Raw genomic sequence first — 17,500 nt, forward strand, 5'->3', positions numbered from 1 at the left:
CAATTTCCAGTAGTATAATGCTTAGAGGTAGTCGTAGATTAATTAAAAAAGACGTTTATTGTAGTGTGTTGTATACTCGTACATTATTTTATTATATTTTTAGCGCTATTTAAACTTTTTTTTCATAACTTGTATAAGGTCTCATTACTATGTGATAGGTTAGGCGACGAAATAATTGTGACTGATTGAAATATAGAATAAAGAAATATAAAGAAATGTCTCAGAGTGGTTAGTAGGTAGGAAAAAACATGGCAAATAGCAGGAGAAGTGTTAAATGTGTAATGTATGTGTGTTACTCGGATGCAGTCACAATCCCCTCTGCTGTGATAGACAAAGGCTCATCCGTCAATTTGTTTCTATGACACACGCCGGTCCTACCTTCAATATGAATAATTAGGGAAGCATTTATCTTATTGTAGTATATTTAAGAATTTGTATTACGTCTTAACCTTATAAGCAAATACAAATGGTCTGTGAAAACGCTCGCTTATCTATGAATGTATTGCTACGAGACGTCTGTTTTGCTTGCACTGTGAACGTGAATAGCATCTACGTCATGAGTGTATATAAATGTTCATAACAGTGGATCGTGCGTAAATATAATCACAATTCCTTCTCTGTGATATATTTCTACTCATTCTTCAATCTGTTTCTGGCACAACCATCTTCCCCTCAACATAAATCTAATTAAGGAAGCATTTGTCTCCATCTGTTACACTGAAATGTCTGTTATATGTGTCCTCCTTAGAGGCAATAACGACCCTCCACCAGTGATGAACATGAGCAAGATGACACGCACATGCAAGTACATTCCAAGCAAAATTGTCTCACCTGAGGGAATTAAGAGTCTTAAGAATCCCGCTATTAAACACGTCAGGCATTGCGATGTTTGAGAAAGTAGGCACAATCACAGTCATAGGTGGACACACACACACACACACACACACACACACACACACACACACACACACACACACACACACACACACACACACACACACACACACACACACACACACAGTAGTAATAGTAGTCGTAGTAGTTTATTGACAAGTCTTACATTAAAGTATATGACTCAAATACGTAATTTAGGGAGCGTGTGATTGTTACTAAATAAAAAACAATAATACTGCAGTCCACAATATTACTGACATATCACAATGAACAAGCAGCGCCAGTCCCACTTGTAAACTTTCAAAGATCAAAGCATGATAAACGAGCAGGAACGAGCAGTCATACACACAAACATTGGCAAGATAAAACAACAATAAAAACAAATAAAAATAAGCAAATGAATAGATAAATAAAGAAATAAAAGCAAATAATCTCCCATAAAATACAAAAAACATCGAAACATGCTAAACACACACACACACACACACACACACACACACACACACACACACACACACACACACACACACACACACACACACACACACACACACACACACACATTCCTTAGCCCACCTCTTTACCTTGCTTCATTTCCTTTCTTGCGCCCTCCCGTCCATCATTGCTCTGGCCACTTACTTTTCATCCCTTGTACTAATACCCCGTGCCACACCACGGCGCTCTCCGCTCCTCTCGTGTATCTTCTAATACTTCCTCCCATCTGGTATTGATTTAACCTAAACAGCAGCGGTTCCTTTCTCCCCTTGCACCACTCCGCCTCACCCTTGCTAAATACACGGGGATCAGTCTTCATTCCCTAGATAAATTCAGGCACGATTACTCTCCTCACAAACACACCCACACACGCCGCCCCTTCCCTTCCCCTCTCTTAGAAGTACTGGCGTAGATTTAATATACCACTGATTTCCTTATCGTGTGAAGGGGATGGTGACTGGCTGAAGACTTGCTGCTAATTTCGTGCTTGTATTTTGATAGAGGATATGATTACAGAGGGATATTTGCGTTGTGTGTTAGTAGGGAGGCAGGAAAGGGGATAGAGAGAGAGAGAGAGAGAGAGAGAGAGAGAGAGAGAGAGAGAGAGAGAGAGAGAGAGAGAGAGAGAGAGAGAGAGAGAGATTTCCTTGTATGAGTTTAATTCAATCTTTAAAAATGACCAGAGAGAGAGAGAGAGAGAGAGAGAGAGAGAGAGAGAGAGAGAGAGAGAGAGAGAGAGAGAGAACCTTTCTTTCTTTGTTTGTTGGAGTTTAATTTAGCGGAAGGAGGCAGCAGTGTTGGTGGTGCGTGGCGGGGCACCGAGGGGCAGGTACCATGCATGCGCCGCCCTCCCGCTGCCTCCCGCTGGTTCCCGCGCTGCCCCGTGTCTGCCTTTATTAATACACGTAAATGGAGACGGGCCGGGGAGTAAAGATGCAAGGTGGGGAAAGTAATGAAAGTAAACTAGATTGCTGGTGGCGTGGTGAGAGAAAGAGAAAGACGTTTGTACACTCTAAACAATATTGAGTTTGTTGTAAAGTAATAAAAGAAAATTAGATTGTTGGTTACGTGATGAGAGATAGACAAGGATATAAAAAATTAGTATGTGTGGTATAAAGATTGTTAAGTTTGTTGTTAAGTAATGAAAGTAAGCTAGATTGATTTTTGTGTGTTGAGAAAGGAAAAAAGACCGACACATAAAAATTAGTGTTATATAAAGATTTAGTTTGGTATAAAGTAATGAAAGTAAAGTAGATTGCTGATTCCCATGTTGAGAGAAAGACAAAGATAAAAATAAAAAAGTAGTATAGTATAAAAAAAAAAAAAGTTTGTTATGAAGTAATGAAGTAAACTAGATTGCAGGTCCAATATCGAGAGACAAAGACAGATAAAAACTTACTCCAGTATAAAGGTTATTTTGTTGTAAAGTAATTTTCTTAATTTCTTTACAAGCTCTGACATGTACCCACTTGATTAAATCCTTTTCCGCGATATAAAAAGCTAAATTGAGCTACACGGGACAAGAAAAAACGAGTTCAAGCTTGATAAAAGTAAGATTTAAGAAAGAAATGGGAAATAATTGGTTCTCATACAGTGGTATAAGAATGGACAACACCTAGTAATCATGTTGTTATTAGGGAACTAAAAAAATAAACAAATTCATGGATTGGGATGAAAGGTGGAAATAGACAGGCATGTTTTATACAGAGACTGCCATGAGTAGGTCTGATGCTTTTTTGCAGAGAGAGAGAGAGAGAGAGAGAGAGAGAGAGAGAGAATTTTCAAAACCCAGAGAGAGAGAGAATGTTCATAATTTCATAATCCTTATCAGTTTTCTTTTCCTGCCCACAGTCAAGCCACTATCGGTGGATATCGTGGGGGACGTGGGCACGCTGTCTGCGGGGCGGCCCGTGGAGCTGGTGTGCAGAGCGGTGGGGTCACGGCCGCCAGCACGTATCACCTGGTGGAGAGGAGCGCGCAATATCACAGAAGTCACTCACACAGTAAGCCTTCCCTTACTCTTCTCAGGAGCTTGGGCCATATTCTGAAACTCTTCTACCCGCACCTCCATTACATTCAAAGGCTCTACTTGAAGCTACACTGGTTTTTAAAGGTATTTTTTATGTTGAGACATTTTGGACAAGTGGAGGAAGGTGTAAGAAAAAAACGGCAGTGACGTAAGTTTATTTCCAGACTAGTTTCGCTATCTGCTTCTTCAAGGGAACCGATTGAGAGGGCGCCGTCACCGCCTTATATAGTACACTTACATGGTATTCTTTATGGTTCTAGTGACAGATATACAAAATTTCTGCATTGTTACCAGGAGAAACACGACTAATTATCTCTGTGGCCTTTGAAGATAGTCGCGATGAGAGAGCAAAGCCTTTCAGAATAATGGCCTAAGTAACATTCCTTTCATCCCCACACATTACTCTGACCCGATGCATTTTTAAGGATTTTTACTATTTTTACCCTACCACACTTTAGTTATTTACTCTCACTATTTTAACCTGCCATCTTAGTTGCTTTGAACATTTTGTAGCGGCGCCACATGACCGCGATGTTTCGGCGCCTTCACTTGTTAAACTAATCAATCTAACGCTGACCCCAAAGCCTTTCCTTCACCAGGACATGAACAACGGCAATGTCACCACGGGCTCCATCGTCTTCCGCCCCACCCGCCACGACGACGGCCGCCACATCCGCTGCAGTGCTGCCAACCCGTCCCTGCCACACTCAGAGATAGAGGACTCCGTGCTGCTCAGTGTGAGATGTGAGTACTCTGTTGACGCGTGAGGGACGGGTAGTGAGTGAAGGGTTGCGGTGTTTGTGGGGGCATGGGTGTGGTGGTGGTGGTGGTGGTGGTGTTTCTTGTTTTTCTTGTTCTTTTTGCTCTTGTTCTTGTTCTTGTTGTTTTTGTTCCTGCTCTTGTTCTTCTTGTCCTTGTTCTTCGTCTTCTTCTTCTATTATCACTACTGATACAACAAGAATAACTACTGCTATTACTACTACTACTACTACTACTACTACTACTACTACTACTACTACTCCGTCTTCTCCTCCTGCTATCTTCCAGCTCCTCCAAATCCTCTTCCTCTTCCTCGTCCACAAGCTGTCGTCCTCCTCGTGCTCCACTCAGACATCTCTCCCACACGTCATCTCTTATTCAATCCCTGCTTCTCTTCATCCGCCAGCCTCGTCTCTTCTGTCGAGCTTCAGATCCATAATTGGTCGTAACGCTGCCACGAGTAATGGTTTATGAGCGGGGAAGGAGGAAGGGTGACTCAGGCTGATGCTGGAGGACTGTATATTATTCTGTTAGGTTTCTGCTGGTGCTCTAACTGAGGGAATGTTAAACTTGGTGGAGATCTAAAGTGTAAGGGAATATTTTTGTGGTTTACGTCACGATTCCTTTTACTTTTTAAGAACATAAGACTTTCCCCTTTAGGAATTGGTACCTCCTGACAAAAAGAACCTCATTTTTATTTATTTATGTGGTTAGTTGATTAGTCATTTATTTAGTTTGCTAGGTAGTCAGTTAGTCAGTTAATTAATTAGTTATATTACGTATCAGCGAGACTAGTAGAGAGAGAGAGAGAGAGAGAGAGAGAGAGAGAGAGAGAGAGAGAGAGAGAGAGAGAGAGAGAGAGAGAGAGAGAGAGAGAGAGATCCGCTCAACTGTGTTCCCAAAAGGTCAGAAAAATTTACGAGTATGATAAATCTATTTTCTTGAATCTTTTAGGCCATTTAATACTTGCATCACATCACCACACACTTCAGACTCTCTTATTTTTACTTCCCGACTCTCTTCGCTCAGTATATTCAGCGTCCGTAATCAGGATAGGACGAAAAATAATTGGTTCAAGCTTGATAAGGTTAGATTTAAGAAAGAGACAGGAAGGAATTTGGTTTTTAAATAGAGTAGTAGATGAATGGAATAAACTCAGTAATTAGGTCGCTAGGACTGAGTAATTAGGGAACTTTAAAAGGTCAGATAGATTTATGGATAAGGGTGATTAGTTGTAATAGGTAGGTATGTTTTATATAGGGGGGCTGCCACGTGTAGGCCTGATGGCTTCTTGCAGCGTCCCTTGCTTTCTTTACTGTTTTAATGCAAGAGGGGTTCTGGCCAAGGATTAAAGGATGTAGATAAAAAAGAAAAAAAAAACCGCGCTGTGAATGCCAATCCCTAAAGAGAAGGACCAGAAGAATTAACCAAACTAAAGAACTGTCTTAAAACCCTTCTTGTTAAAATAGTTTGTCAAAGGTAAGGGGAGATACAAAAGCAGTCAGCGAGTCCAAACTTTATGTTCTTATATTCCTTCATTCAAGAGAGTAACTCCTCTGCCCTGGCCTGGAAACTCGCGTGTGAAGAAAACTTACAACCCTATAAACCTTCCAGTAATAAAATAATACACTTCCTGGCCTCACGTACCCCAGTTAATTCAATTCACTTTTACAATATTCTATCCACCGCGCGAGGTAAGCCTAAGACTGAAAATATACAAGAAAATGTAAGGCATATGTTGCCCCTGTATTTAATATTATAAGGTACAGTGAACGAGTGAGGGAGGTTGTCTGATGCCCGTGTCTGGAAACTTGCTGGTTGATTCATTTAAGTCAGGAAAGGTTGGGATTATGAGAAAGTGAAGCGAGTTTGGTCAAGGTTGCTAGTGGGAGGGCTCGATGTGACTGGACCCTCCGTCTGCCTGTGTGTCTGTGTGTGTGTCTGTGTATCTCCGCCTGCCTTCGTCCCTCTGTCTCTGTCTGTGTGTCCCTCTCTGTGTCTGTTTTTCTGTCTTTTTATTTGTCTGCCTGCCTGTGTTTGTGGCCCTGTCTGTCTGTCTGTCTGTCTGTCTGTCTGTCTGTCTGTCTGTCTGTCTGTCAGTCTGTCTGTTTCTCTCTCTCTCTCTCTCTCTCTCTCTCTCTCTCTCTCTCTCTCTCTCTCTCTCTCTCTCTCTCCTCTCTCTCTCTCTCTCTCTCTCTCTCTCTCTCTCTCTCTCTCTCTCTCTCTCTCCTCTCTCTCTCTCTCTCTCTCTCTCTCTTGTGTGTGTGTGTGTGTGTGTGTGTGTGTGTGTGTGTGTGTGTGTGTGTGTGTGTGTGTGTGTGTGTGTGTGTGTGTGTGTGTGTGTGTGTGTGTAGCGCCCAATTTAGGTCATGCAGCGAGTTGGTTGTGTAGTAAACATAATGAGCATCGGTGAGTGAGGCAGGCTCGTGTTCCTTGCTGAAATAATGAAGCCGGTAGGAAGGTGAACAGAGATCCCATTGGTGGAGGATGTGCGGCTGTTATATTCCTGTATTGTCCCTTATTAGATCACCCGGTAATACAAGAAAGCAATATGTTTATAAGTGAAAAATAAGAGGACTAAGTAATTGTTTGTTTATTGTTGGCTATGCTATTCTTATTATTTTGCATTGTTTTGTCTGCTGTTTATGTATGTGTGTGTTCATGTGTGTGTGTTCAGTTAACTTATCTGCACATCCCGCGAGAACGTATTCCTCCATTACGCTCATTGCCTTTATAATAATTCTCGCCAGTGTGTGTGTGTGTGTGTGTGTGTGTGTGTGTCCAGTGCTTTGTGTCCAGTGCTTCTCCCTCGCGTTCCTGTAGTGAGTGTGATACTTTTTTACTCGCGTGTTTTGTTACTGGTGTGTATTTGTTGAGGTAAATGGCTTCCTACATTACGGTAATCTGGTTGATAAAAATTTCATTCAGTGTTTGTTCGTTATTTTTATCCTCATTATTATTTTTACGGTGTGGTGTTTGTTATTATTATTTTATATGTTGTATTTATTTATTTAGTATCACATTTTTTACTGGTGTTTTTCTTTCTTTTCTGGTTTTGTTAGAGGAATTTTTCTTGTATGTTCATTTAATTTACTTGTGCTTTACTTTCCCGCTACGTTAGTCTTTTTGTTTCATTATTCTCACAGTTAATTGACCGAGGTATCTTTTATGGCTACGTGTCTTGATACCTGTGTGAACGTCTTGCCTCAGCGCCTTCCTACTTTACGCTAATTTCTAAAATATATTACGTAAAATTTTCCTCATTACTTCACCCTCAAGGCTATTTTTTTTACTTATCCTGGTATTTTTATCATTATTATTATCTTTTTTTGTGTGTGTTTTGTTTTGTTTCACTCGCGTGTCTTGTTGTTTTTCTGCATTTCTTGTCGGAACACTGTGATAAATTGCATTACTTTTCTTTCTAAAAACTTCCTTTAACGTTTGCTTAGTATTTTTCATCCCAGTTATTTAGTTACTAGAATATGTGTACTCTTTTTTTACCGTGTGTGTTTTGTTACTCACATTCTTTTTGTTGCTAGAAAGCTATAATATATTTCGATAATTTGTTGGTTTTCTTCTTTACTGTTACGTGTCTAGTATTCTTCACAATTGTTCAGTTGTTGGAATATGTTTTTTTCTGTCTTTATTTCTGTGTTTTGTTACTCTTTTTTTTTTTGCTGCCAGAACGCTACCATAAGTTGCGTTAATCTGTTAATCTATCCCCATTATTGTATTTTGTTGAATATTCTTCACAATTGTTCAGTTGCCGTAATGTGTTTATTGTCTTTACGTGTGTGTGTGTTTTGTCATTTACCTTTTTGTTGCCGGAATGTTGTCATGTGTTGTGTTAATCTGTTACTTTTCCCATTATTTTACGTTAATCCGTTTGTTCACTACTTTGTCCTCACTGTCATTTATCCACCTTGATATTTCTGCTGCTTTGGCTCGCGTGTGTTGTTCACCTATTAGTGTTTTACGTTATTGTGACGTTAATCCTGTTTGTTCATTATGTCATTCTAAGTCGTTTATTTACCGTGTTATTTTTGCTAGTTTTACTCCAGTGTTTTGTTACTTGAGTTCATATCTTGAGAGAACACCTTCCTTCATGACGCTGATCTCCTTATGACGATTCAGGAAAGGCCAGTTATTTGAGACACAGAGAGAGGAAGGCGAGAGTAGGGAATGGAGAAAGAGCTGCCTTTTTCGCTATTATATTTTTCATTATTTTATTCTCACTAGTATTCAGTTATCGTAATCTTTCTTCCTTCTTTATGTGTGTGTTTTCTTTTTTTTTTTCTTTTTTTTCATTACATTTTTTTTATTTTTGATTGTATAACTTCCTTTAGTCTGTGTTTATTTTTATCCTTTTGTTTTCTTACTTTTTTCCTGTTTTCATTTTTATTTTTTTCGGAAGACCTTTGTTCATTGCGCTGTTTTTTTTTTTCTTTTTTCTTACTTTTAATACTTCTTTCAGTCTATGTTCCTTACTTTCTCCGGTGAGATTAATGTTTCGTTAGTTGCGTGAATTTCTTGCGAGAACTTCTTCATATATAACACTAATTTCCTTCATAATTACATCCTTCAGTTTTTCTTCGTTACTTCATCCTCGTAAGTCACTTCCCGTCACATTTTTACGTTATATTTTGCCACTGGCCTGAATTTCTTGCAGCAGTTCTTCATATTTTACGGCAATTACTTTAATAATGACACCCTTCAGAATTTCTCCACCACTTCATCCACACAACTCACTTCCTGCCACATTTTTCCAACATTGTATTTTTTTTATTTATTTATTTACTTATTTTTACTAGACTAAATTTCTTGCACAGTCCTTCATATAACACCATTTTCCTGCACAACAATTTCCATCACTATTTCTTTTCACTATATCTCAATTTCCGTCACATTTTTACAACCTAATACTTTGCTACTCGCGTGAACTTCCTGCAAGATTCCTTCATACATTACCTTAATCTCATGTTTATAAATGTGAGGTTACAGTGATTAGCCTTCATTTATAACGGGGAAGTAATCTGACACGCTGCCTTCCTTCTACCCGACACGCAAGGAACAGAACAGTTATAATATTTGAATACTCCTCCACTGGTTTGCCATGTCCTGCTCTAGTCTGATTTGGCTGAGAGGTCACCGTCATTGAGATATTGATGACCCGCTGCCTGTCACGTGGAGTTTATTCAGCACGTAATGTTAGCAGCTGTGTTTGTGTAGCGAGAAGGTGGTCGTTACTGCGTCTTTGTTCGCTCTGTCACGTTCCATGAGTAGTTTGGACACGGGTATACTCCTAATGTTCCCACACGCACGCACGCACGGCTCATCACACACACACACGGCTCATCACACACACACACACACACACACACACTCACTTCGCCAGCCATTCGACAGTAGGTTCGAACCCAGCTCTGGTCTTCAAGGATTTTTTTTTCTCGCTCCACTGACAACGAATGGTTGTTGTCCTCATTGAGCAAGGGATTGGAATGTGTGTGTGTGTGTGTGTGTGTGTGTGTGTGTGTGTGTGTGTGTGTGTGTGTGTGTTGCCACCCTTTCCTTTCACACAGGCAGCAAGCGATTTATAACTGTTCAGTTGGCCAGTAGTGAAATACGAGTAGAATTTGTACACATAAGGTGAATTGCCCGGAGTTCCCTTGTGTTTTCTTGAGATGGAGGACATCATGCAGAGACTGATTTATGTACATTTAGTGAACAGAAGTACTGGATCGCTGGACGCCAGACGTTTCACCAATTGCTGCCTCACTCACTGGATGACCTCTTTTCTAAACAGATGTGGTAACGAATAGAAATAAATAAATAAATAAATAAAAGACGCTCGGTTTCTGTGAGATGTAGGGTCCTTCCGGGCAAACACCAGCTGGCGGTCGTGAGCTCATCACGGGATTAAGACCAAGGAAAACCACACACACACACACACACACACACACACACACACACACACACACACACACACACACACACACACACACACACACACACACACACACACACACACACACACACACACACACACACACACACACACACACACAGGATGTACCAGCACCAGCACCAGCAGCAGTATTAGTCTGCCACAAGCTGTCCTGTCAGGTCAACTTTCCATTGCACACCTTTATTTTAATCCTGACGTGATCTGGTATTGAAATATTTATGTAAATCATGTCAATACACTTACCTTTGCCATTTCCGCGGCGCTGGCCCCGCATCAGGCATGTGTGCAATCAGTTGTTGTGATGAGCTGTAGGAAACGCTTAGCCGTGCGGAAAGTATTAACAGCGACCGATAGAAGTTGCGTCTCTAAAGCGGCGCTCGGCTGTGATACAACCCGTGCAGCGCTGGCCAGGGCAGGTAGAAAGTGTCACGGACAGCCAGGTGATGCTGCTGTCGGGGTTTAGGAGAGCAGTGTTATGAGGGGGTTTGCTGAGTGTTCTGGTGGTGCGTGTTTCATAATTAAGAATATAAGTGATTGATGGTTTGGTTGACTGATTTCATGTTGATTAAAAAAGAAAAAAGGGGTTGTATTGTGTGACGCCGCAAAAAAATAGATAAATAAATAAAATAAAATAAGATAAATAAGTCGAATCGAATCATATAATACAGAAAGTAAAGAAAGAAACAAAGAAAGAAAAGTAATACAATTATTTCGTTGATAATATAGCAGAATAAATTGAAGCAAAAGTGTATTACTAGCAACGGAGAGAGGAACGAAGCGTGTGTATCTCTGAAGGCATTAAAATACCATTAAGACGATAACAGTATAATTATTTCTTGAGCAGTGTCGCGGAACAGATGATAATAATGACTCTTCTTGTACGAGTATTACCAACATTCAGAAAGGAACCTGTATCAAATGCTATCTAGTCGTTATCATGGTAGTTTCTTGTATATTTGAACTTGAGTGTCATCAAAGAAAACAATGCATATATTTCTTCAGTAACGTAAAGAAGTAGACACTAGGAATTACCCATTATATATTACCAGCAAACACGTATATACCAGCATTTGACACAACTTATTTTCCCGGTAAGATGTGTCGCGTCATTAGGGTTGTCTCGGAAGCACACACATGTCAGTAGATGCAGGAGTTATTCAACCTTTACAGCATTTTCCCGGCCTTTGCAACGAGATCTCGAGCATTGAAACTTACGGTGATAGTTTTGATACAGTATAAGCATCAACTAATATTCCGGCCAATCCAAAAACCTTTAAAAAAAATCAAGAAAAATGCACCACTAGACAGCAGAAAAAGTTGACATTACTACACGGAAATTTGAAAGAAAGTGCTGTGGTTCCTGTGAGAGCGGCTGACTACAATGCAGGAAGTCCCGTGTTCCGATCCCAGCATGCAGTTGGGATTTTCTCAGGTGACTGCCCTGCCCAAGGTTCAGCCAGCCTTGAATGGGCAGCGGTTCTGTGTGTGTGTGTGTGTGTGTGTGTGTGTGTGTGTGTGTGTGTGACTGGGAAGGTTAAAGGAGAAGGGAACTGGTCTACCTAGCGCTCCCTATTGGTGCCTCCTGCCTATCCATCGTCTATGCAACGAGTAAGGGAGTAAGGCGCCTTTTTATCTTTTAACTGGAGACCAAAATAAATAAATAGAATAGAAAAGGGAGAGGAAAATTTAGGGTGGACAAATGCAAGAAAAGGAAGAATAAAAAGGCCCACTGAAGTCCCAGTCTCTAAAGGAAAGGAAGAACAGCCTGGTTGCCTCGATTAAAGCTTCGTTCTTTTGGCCTCGCAACACACTGGCCAGACCTGATGCCTCGCCTTCAGAAGAGACAGGACAGCAGCAAATATTTGTCTTGTACTGAAGCTGTCACTTGTTATAATGGAGTATTATTTATGAATTCAAGTTAACTGGTAATAGGATTAATTCTACCATTATTATCATTGTTTTTTTTTTATTTATAGGATTAATTCTACCATTATTATTATTGTTTTTTATTTATTTATTTTTTTTTTTTTTTTATTTATTTATTTATTTTTTTTTTTGTTATCACGTCGGAAAAGGAATGATAAAATATGCATTAAGAATTAAGTTGTTATTTGATATATTATTTTCATGACTGTGTGTGTGTGTGTGTGTGTGTGTGTGTGTGTGTGTGTGTGTGTGTGTGTGTGTGTACGTGTGCGCTTTGTGAATTTATCTTCATATGGATATCTAATGTATTAGGTGACTCCTGGTTGTATTCAATAAAATATCTGTCTACCTATCTATTTTTTTATATTTTTTTTTTTTTATATGCGTGTGTATTCCTCTATTTCTCACACAAACGCTTCACCATCTGACATTTAGTTCCAGCAAATGTTGTTTTTTTCCACTACGTCATCTTGTCATTCTGAAGTCAGGATGTAAAACGGTAAAGAGGGAAGCATTTGTCCAAACACGCACACAGCCAAAGAGAGGCCCGTCCCACACACACGCCTGGCTAACCTCCCCTTGCTTTTATAAACACAAGACAGAGTTCCCTTGAGGAAGAATTGTAGCTTTGTAACACGACTCCGGTATTATCATGTTAGTTTTCGTGTTCCTTTGTGATGTAGTGTTTTGTGAATGTTTATTAGCAGGGAAAAGTTAGTGATGTTTTTTTTTTATTATTATTTCTTTTTCGAGTTAACATGCTACTGACTGACTGACTGACTGACCTCCCGACTGACTGACTGACTGATTCACTCACTCACTCACTCACTCACTCACTCACTCACTCACTGGCTGGTTGGTTAGATGAATGGATTTATGGTTGGCTGGCTGGCTGACTGATTGGCTGACTGACTGACTGATTGATTGGCTGATTGGCTGGTTGGCTAGCTGGCTGGCTGACTGGCTGAACGACTAGCTGGCTGACTGACTGACTGACTGACTGACTGACTGACTGACTGACTGGCTGGCTGGCTGGCTAGCTGAATGGCTGACTGACTGACTGACTGACTGACTGACTGACTGACTGACTGACTGACTGACTGACTGAATGACTGGCTGGCTGACAGGCTGAATGACTGGCTCGCTGACTGACTGACTGACTGACTGACTGACTGTCTGACTGACTGACTGACTGACTAACTACTAATCAACTTTAAATGTAAAATGTTTCTTAGCATAATAACTGATATAAAGAACTGTAAACGAAAAAAAAGATATAAAATATGAAATAAGAAAGTTGAAAAATCAAATAAAAATCCGGAGAATAAAAGGAAAGAAAGACGACGACGAACAGGACAAAAAATAAAAAAAATATACAAAAATGGAAAAAGACAAAAGGAAAAAGTGCAGTGAAAAATGTATAAAAGACGAAAGAGCGAAGAAAAGATTAAAGTAGGAAAAGAAAGAAAGGAAAGAGGCTGAAGAAGAGGAACGGACGGAATTAAATTAATGGTCTGGAGGAGAAGGAGGAAGAAAAAAGATAAGGAAGAGAAGGAAGAGAAAGAGGAGGAGGAGGAAGAGGAGAGAGGGAGGAGGAGGAGGAGGAGGAGGAGAAGAAGAAGAAGAAGAAGAAGAAGAAGAAGAAGAAGAAGAAGAAGAAGAAGAAGGAAGAGAAGGGGGAGGAGGAGAATGCGAAAGATGAAGAAAAAGGAGGAAGGGAAGGAGGAGAAACAAAACGAAAAGGAAATGGAGGAAGAGGAAGAGTAGAAAGAGAAGGAAAAACAAGGAAGAGGAGAGTGAGAAAAAAGAAAACGATCAGAAAAGAAAACAAGGAGGTGGAAGAGGAAAGGAAAGGCGAAGGGGACGAGAGAGAGAGAGAGAGAGAGAGAGAGAGAGAGAGAGAGAGAGAGAGAGAGAGAGAGAGAGAGAATCATTACACACACAAAGAAGAAAAATATAATAACAATAAATAAAAAAAAATGAACATGCGTGAGGTGTGAAAAAAGTCTTCTAAATAACATATACTTACTTATATAATAACCCCCTCAGTACCCCCTACTTAAGACGGGGTTAGTGTGGTATAGCAGCGCCCGGTAATGGTGAGGCGGCCAGAGTACAGAGTCAGTGCTTGGGGAAAGTGTCGGAAGAACAGGGTACGTGAGTTTATTTGACACTAACCATAAGATGCCTGTTAGTTATTTGCTCTGAGGAGGTTTGGTCCACTAAGGGCACACTGGGAATTGAGACAGTAGCGTGTACATTACTTTTTGTTTGTGCATTATTTTTTCTTTATTTTTATTTTTATTTTTATTTTTATTTTTTTTTTTTTTTTATTTTTTTTTTTTTTATTTCTTTATTTCTTTATTTTATTTTTTTTTTGAGATACACTGAAGTCAGCCTGGGAATTGAGACTGTAGTGTGTAGACTGTGGATTATTAGTTGTTGCAGGAAAGGGAGTCTAGGTGCATTATTGTTTGAGTTACACATTATTTTTGAGTACACAAAGGAGCACGAACTTCTGGTTAAGGTTAGAATTATTTCCGTGAAACTTATTCATTCTCACAAAGCTGGAGACTGGTTGTACTTTGCTTATGTTGTTATTAAATAAGGCGGAAACTCACTTCAAAGAAAACCAATATGACTTAGAACTAAATAAGAACGAACCACATAAAATATATTCCTATTTGTAAGGCAATTATTATCACTCAAAAGAAGCAGTAAACAATGTAATTAACTTCCTGGAAATATATTTCAGATACCAACAATAGAATGAAGCAATACTTATTTACCAGCAAAGGAGGAAGAACAAACATTAAGAGACCTGTCGGCCGTGATACGCTGCACCACCTCTTTTAACTTCATTTATTAACTTATTTCTTGCTCTATCAGTCTTCATCACCCCACAACGAACTAATCCATCTTTACTAATGCAGGAGTTACCCAATATCTTCACTTTTCATCCATTTCATTGGTAAACTCTGGAACGCTCGGCCTGTCTCTCTATCTCCTTCTTTAACTTGAACTGCATGTAAGAGGGAGGCACCAAGATACCTCAGGAACTGAATTAACTGACACATTTGGAACTCTTATTCAATTTTCTAGGGGAATGGTGTGTGTGTGTGTGTGTGTGTGTGTGTGTGTGTGTGTGTGTGTGTGTGTGTGTGTGTGTGTGTGTGTGTGTGTGTGTGTGTGTGTGTGTGTGTGTTTACTTGCTCTTCACTTGTCTCCTTCACGTGTAAGAAAAAAGACTCCTTACTGTTCTTTTCTAAATTTTCTGTGGTACGGTATTTGAATGAGACTTTTTAACTTACTTCCCTTTACTCCTTTTAACTTTACTTCCCTTTACTTTTCACCTACACGGAAAAGAGAATCCATCATGGTATTTTTCTTCAACTACTTGTGTTCGCAATCTGCCTCCCACACATTAACAAAATCAATACCTTATTCTCTCTCGTCCCCCGCCAGATAAGCCCGAGGTGGAGCTGGCTCTCGGCCCCGCCCTGGACCCCGAGGCCATCAAGGAGGGGGACGACGTGTACTTCGACTGCACCATCCACGCCAACCCGCCCGCCAGACGCGTCACGTGGTTCCACAACGTGAGTGTCCCCGCTGTGTGTGTGTGTGTGTGTGTGTGTGTGTGCAGGGGGCTCGTGATGATTTTGTTGTTGTTTTGTTGTTGTTGTTGTTGTTGTTGTTGTTGTTGTTGTTGTTGTTGTTGTTGTTGTTTTCTTCTCAAATGTGGCTGTGAATTTTGTGAAGGAAAAGCCAAAGAAAATGTAATGATGATGATGTTGATGATGATAATAATAATAATAATAATAATAATAATAATAATAATGAAAAAAGGAAAGTCTTCTAGTGAATAAATATTAATAGGATTTAAATTACATCCCGACACAAGCATCCAGGTTCAGGTAGTTTATTGCGTTTGGTTTTCTTAAAGGCGTGAAGCAGTGCGTGTTTGCCAGACTGAGGCCGCTGTAAAATGGTTGTATCTCTGAGTGTTTGATTAAGGTAGGAGACGGAGGAGGAGAAGGAGGAGAAGAAGGAGGAAGAGGAAGGCAAGCACAGGAAGGCAATGTGGGTTCCCAGGAGCTGCATTGGGGAAGTAATTCTGCGGCGGTTTAATATTTATTGCCTGAGTGGTGTAAGTTTACAGACTCACGCTTGGTTTGGGTCAGGTTGTGTGTGTAGCGACTTCGCCAATTTCAGGGACAGCCGCAGGAGTTGTTTGCTTTGCTCGCTCGAATTCCTTGTGGAGCGAGCCAGGACTCGTCTCAGCCATATGGTCTATTACCTTGAATTACCGCGGCAGTATTTTTCTTTCCAGAGTTTCTTACGGTGTTGACCTCCGTTATTTGCACGAAATTAAACGTGAAGAAACTTTCGGTAGCCTTTTTTACTGCCATAGTCGTCCTTCATTAACAGAATACTGTGAAACTCATTTATATGTAACTAGACGTAAAGAAACTGTCGTTAATTTGTTCGCTGCTGTGGTTGTCCTTTACTAACATTCACTGTGAAAAGTTGTTTACATGGACATGCAAAAAAAGGCAAAACAAGGGTTCGTTTTTGTCGGGTTAGGTTACAGAAGTACTCAAAACATGCAAAAAGTGTTTAAAAAGTTGATTATGAAAAAAACGGCCTGTCATTGAAAGAATTCAGAAGAGCAAGCCAGCTGAAACCTAGAACCCCTGTAGACCCTCTGTAAGCCAATATTTCCTGCCTTCGATGGTTAATTGGCAACATCCGTACTACAGCGATGGGAACAAGTGACTCGGGCAGGTGGCGGCGCGGTACGAGTAATCCTGAAGCCATGCCATTAGGTCGCGTCCATCACAGAGTTAGCGGGCGGCGGTGATGGGTACCCTGGACGTGGCGCCAATCACGTTCTAAGAAATGTAGGAGTAACGACCATCAGGAAGCGGCAGTGCGTTATGTGTGTTAGTATTTCCTGGGCGTTAATCGAGCTGGGTTTTTTCTTTGTTTCGAGATTCTTAGAGCGTGTTGCTATTGTGTTCCTTTCCCTGGTGGTCGTAGGCTTGGTGAGTTACAGCAGTGGTCCGCGACGCACTCCGTACTGATGTATTTTAATCTTTGAGCGTCTTCGAGCTTTTTAAGATTAAGAAGTTGATGAGGTGTAAGTTTAGGTCATTATATCGAAAGGTGCTTCTACCAAAAGAGCAAGAGAGTAGTTCTTATCATGTAGTGGGTGTAATCCGGTTTTTTCCTTAGTAAAATTTTCTCTTGTTACTCAGGTGAAGAAGCAACAAGTGTCGTGCCATTGTTACTGCCCTCCATACTCGGAGAAGACAAATCTCCTTGCCTCAACCAATGGGAGAGAAAAGAAATGAAGTGAATGATACAAAATTCAGGAAGCAAATACGTAGAGAAGTAAAGCGTAATAAATAAAGCTACCAAGGTTATGTAAA

At 40.3% G+C, this 17,500-nt stretch overlaps 1 protein-coding gene across 1 annotated transcript in view; it reads left to right on the plus strand.

Moving 5' to 3' along the window:
• The window catches only part of LOC135092667 (nephrin-like), a 117,144-nt gene that overhangs the window by 60,999 nt on the left and 38,645 nt on the right, over positions 1-17,500 (plus strand). The window contains exons 5-7 of the mRNA XM_063991272.1: positions 3,241-3,392; positions 4,018-4,162; positions 15,534-15,664. Of these exons, the coding sequence (XP_063847342.1) occupies positions 3,241-3,392; positions 4,018-4,162; positions 15,534-15,664 (428 nt within the window). The remainder of the gene's footprint in view (positions 1-3,240; positions 3,393-4,017; positions 4,163-15,533; positions 15,665-17,500) is intronic.

Source organism: Scylla paramamosain, chromosome 40 (assembly GCF_035594125.1).
Source record: "Scylla paramamosain isolate STU-SP2022 chromosome 40, ASM3559412v1, whole genome shotgun sequence".
NCBI lineage: Eukaryota > Metazoa > Arthropoda > Malacostraca > Decapoda > Portunidae > Scylla > Scylla paramamosain.